Source organism: Asparagus officinalis, chromosome 6 (genome assembly GCF_001876935.1).
Source record: "Asparagus officinalis chromosome 6, Aspof.V1, whole genome shotgun sequence".
Lineage (NCBI taxonomy): Eukaryota > Viridiplantae > Streptophyta > Magnoliopsida > Asparagales > Asparagaceae > Asparagus > Asparagus officinalis.
This window is the reverse complement of record NC_033799.1, coordinates 73,945,180-73,949,301: the sequence shown is the minus strand read 5'-3', so window position 1 is coordinate 73,949,301 and position 4,122 is coordinate 73,945,180. Positions and strand designations below refer to the sequence as shown.

Sequence of the window (4,122 nt, the reverse complement as noted above, 5' to 3'; positions counted from 1 at the left end):
CATCGGCCTCGCGCTCTACATCATCTTCTTCTCTCCGGGGATGGGCACCGTGCCATGGATCGTCAACTCCGAGATATACCCCCTTCGGTTCAGAGGAGTTTGTGGAGGGATTGCAGCGACGGCGAACTGGGTTTCTAATCTTGTTGTTGCCCAGTCTTTTCTGTCGTTGACAGAGGCTATTGGCACGTCATGGACGTTTCTTATATTCGGAGGGATATCGTTGGTCGCGTTGTTTTTTGTGATTGTGTGTGTGCCAGAGACCAAGGGTTTGCCGATAGAGGAGGTGGAGGCTATGCTCGACGAGAGGGGGATACGATGGAGGTTTTGGAGTAGGAAGCCTGAGAAAGCGAAGAAGGCATTGGGTGCATAAGATAGATTGTGAAAAAAAAAAGAGCAAGACAGAGAAGGGAATGTTTTCTTCTCCTCCTTCATTTGGTTGGTGCTGGTGTTTACTGCTTTGAACAATTTGTGTGATCTGGGTTATCTGCTTGAATATTATTCCTGTTTAATCTTTTTTATTACTGAGCATAGTTCAATTTAAACCAATACAACTCATCTACTACTCAGTTAAACTTGCAGAACATTTTGTTAACTAGTCTCCTCCTTGTAACCATTTTATGCATCCTACTGCTTTAACCGGTTCAGTAAACAGATATTCCTGGAGTTTATAAACAGACTGACTTAGCTGACATAAACAAGTTTAATATGACGTAAACTTCAATGTAAACATCAACACATTTATTAATGCTTTGTTTTGTTTGGGGAGGGAAAGAGAGCAAGCAAATTAGCATCAGTTAACGACTCCATTCTATATAATTTGGCCCCCCTCGAAATTGGAGCGTAGATGAAGTAAAACTTTTTTGGACCATCATGATATAAATCTAATAGCTAAAAAATGATTCCCCTCCGTTCTCTTCACTAAACTCACATACGTGATTATTACAGTTTCCCTCGTATTCCTTTCCTTTCCTTTGCCTTCTTTCCCCCTCCCTTCTTTCCCTTCTCCTCCAATAGCAAACTCCCTCATGAAATAGTTGCCAACATAATGAGACACCACCAGAAGGGTTGAACTATAGGCAGGGGCTCATTGGAGTCATAAGATTTTAGTAGAGAATCAAATTCCAGCTGAGATGATGGCTTGATATAAATCATCACAGAGGAAAATCGAATAGCGCCCAACAACAAGGCAGAGGAGGACCATACAATTCATACATACATTTTTGCGATTGCAGCCCATGATCAGCAATGAGAGAATTCCCCGCACACAAGAAAAAACATGTAGGAGATGAAAATATTGATGTGCAAATCCCGCGAGTTCATCTCTGTGCTTTCCAAATTACCCCGAGGTTCCCATCTTCTAGTTGAAATCCCATGTCCCTGAAAATTTTCAAGAGAGAGAGAGTTAATTTAAAAGCTTCAGGTGATTTCCAGTGCTGAAGAAAAGGGTCCCGTAATTGTTGAACGTCTCTGCATTATTGACATAATTATCACTGTCAACCTCATATAAACCTTTTCACATTAATTAGTATCCATGAAGAAAACCTAAAAATTGGGGAAACCCTCAGAAGGGAACTGATGTCAACAAGAGATAAACAACCCACTATAAATTCGTGCCAAATTTGCAAAAAAGACAACTACACTTCAAGAAGAGCTTACTACCTTCAAGAAGAGCTTGCCGCACTTAGTGGCATAAACCTGCCTTTTACCATCATGGTTTAAGCACATAAACTTAGGACTTTGGAGCAAACCTCAAAACTTCACTAGACCAAGAGACCAGAAGAAGAGGTAACATGATAAGGTTTACTGGAAGGAATCACCTCCATTTCTTTACATGGTACAAAAAAACCTCAAAAGTGCTCTAATATAAATACAAAGTTAAGTGCTACATCAAATGCAACCAAAAGTGAGATGTAGAGCTGCATTCTGAGCAGTCCAGATTACTTGAAGATTTTGATAGAAGTTAACTGGATAAAGCCATTTACAATAGAACGTTAAATTTGTCTACTATTATTCTAGCGGTTACTTGTAAGGCCTGAAACTCAGAAAGCCAAAAGCGTATGGCATCATAGTAAGTACCTACAGAACGTTCTACAGCGAACACACCCCACATTATCTTGTTTTATGGGTTAGTAGATATAATCTTCCGTCACCCTAGCAGGTACATATACCCAATACATAACGACTTTTGAAATACCAACAGTTACTTACTCAGGGTTTGCAATTTAATGAAAAGAATCACTCTTTAGTTTCCATCTTCGTATCATGTCCACACGTTGAATATGTGGATAAGTTGAAGGCAAGCATTTGCTGCATGATTCTGTGATAAACAAATTGAGGATACATTTTCCTTATAATCGCAAAGTTAACACTTCTAGTATATTCATTCGATCCCCAGTAAACTGTTGGCTCGGGTCAGACGGATATAGATGCAAAAGGCAAGGTGAGATATGCGATTTCTCAAAACCCCAAGCATAAAAATGCTAAATATCAGATAACATAAAACCATAGCAAAGGCAGGCCTTCCAATAAGATACAAAAGAGGAAAACCTTCCAACGCCAAATTCATCACCTCGTTTGGCCCCGACAACAGCTATCAAACTCGAAAAATAATGAATTAAAAGAATTATGACAAAACAGAGAATCCAAATACAATTAATCAAACAAACTTACAACAAACCGTCAGATGCCAGATGATGTATGGCAAAAGGTAAATGGTCCTACCCTGTTCATGCAGTCCAATTACATCCTTTTCCCTCCAACAAAACTACGCTATCCATAAAATGTATTAGACTCTATTAGGTAATATTAAGATTGTAGCCAACTTAATGCATTTCCCCTAATTCAGTATCCTATTTCGTGCATCTTACAAACTATTAATAACCATGCTACATGCTGATCTATAATCCTAATAAGACGTACAGGTAAAAACCCATAAAAAAAAACCTACCTTATCCAACCAGTTAGTGCTAGTTTGAGATGGGATTAGTTTACAATTAGGAAATCATACTAATTAACATAATGCAAACATAAATGTTACCAGTATCTCAAGTATTGATCCTTTTTTCCTCTTGCAACCTACTCCTCACGTTCCATGGTCATCCGTAATCCTAATAAGAAACAACCAGGAACCTTAGGAACTACAATTCATCTTACCTAACCAGTTCGCGTAAACTTGCTATACCATCAATGTCTAATCTAGATATTATACAAACAACATAAAACACATCCAATACAAAATGCATAGCTTCCATTTACTCGAACTACCTCTACAATATACCTTCTGATTGACAGCTCAAACTCTTGGCAGTTTCAAGGTTTCAGAAGGAATTCATCTCAAGACCATATGTCCTCCTCTTGACCAACATCCTCGCAGCCGTCCTGTAAGGTTCTTCAAATGCCTCCGGAACCCAACAAACCCCCCCGGACCACCCACCGCCACCGCTCCGATTCTCGTCCGACCTTTCCTCGCTCGGCCTGATCGCAACCAGAGTTGCACCTTTCAACACAAACCCACCCGGGATCTCCAAATAAGGTGCGTACCACAACTTCATGCTGAGTGCCGGCACAAGGGTTCTCTGCGAAGACCCCGAGGCCGACACGGGCTGCTGCAACCTGAGCTGCTTCAGCTGCGAATCGCCCATCATCAACACCCCTTGGCCATCAGCATCAGAAAGCTCCAAGCTTTCCAGCGTTTCGTGGTCCTTTATAATCGGCTGAAGCAGGAAATGTCGAGGCCGATGCTGCGATCAGAGAGCTAATCGTCCACACGACCCTCAGTTTAAGGCTGCCGTTGGTGTAGAAGGACTCCGGAATAGTCCCGCTATTGTCGGTTTCGCAGAATTCCGTAGAACTAGCAAAACTGGGGTGAGGAATTTGAGATTTCGACGACGACGACGACGAAAAAGATGAAGACAAAGCGCCCAGAATCACGCAGCTTTCGAGAGTGGACCCGAAACAAGCTTTCCATTTCAATAGGGTTTCGCAGAATTCCGTAGAACTAGCAAAACTGGGGTGAGGAATTTGAGATTTCGACGACGACGACGACGAAAAAGATGAAGACAAAGCGCCCAGAATCACGCAGCTTTCGAGAGTGGACCCGAAACAAGCTTTCCATTTCAATAG

General features: G+C 41.3%; 1 protein-coding gene and 1 pseudogene across 1 annotated transcript in view; one reads left to right on the top strand and one right to left on the bottom strand.

Moving 5' to 3' along the window:
- The window catches only part of LOC109845555 (probable inositol transporter 2), an 11,806-nt gene extending 11,415 nt beyond the window's left edge, over nucleotides 1–391 (top strand). The window contains 1 exon segment of the mRNA XM_020414820.1: nucleotides 1–391. This exon segment is cut by the window's left edge and continues 86 nt beyond it. Within this exon segment, the coding sequence (XP_020270409.1) occupies nucleotides 1–370 (370 nt within the window). The 3' untranslated portion in view covers nucleotides 371–391.
- The window catches only part of LOC109846328, a 5,535-nt pseudogene continuing 2,207 nt past the window's right edge, over nucleotides 795–4,122 (bottom strand).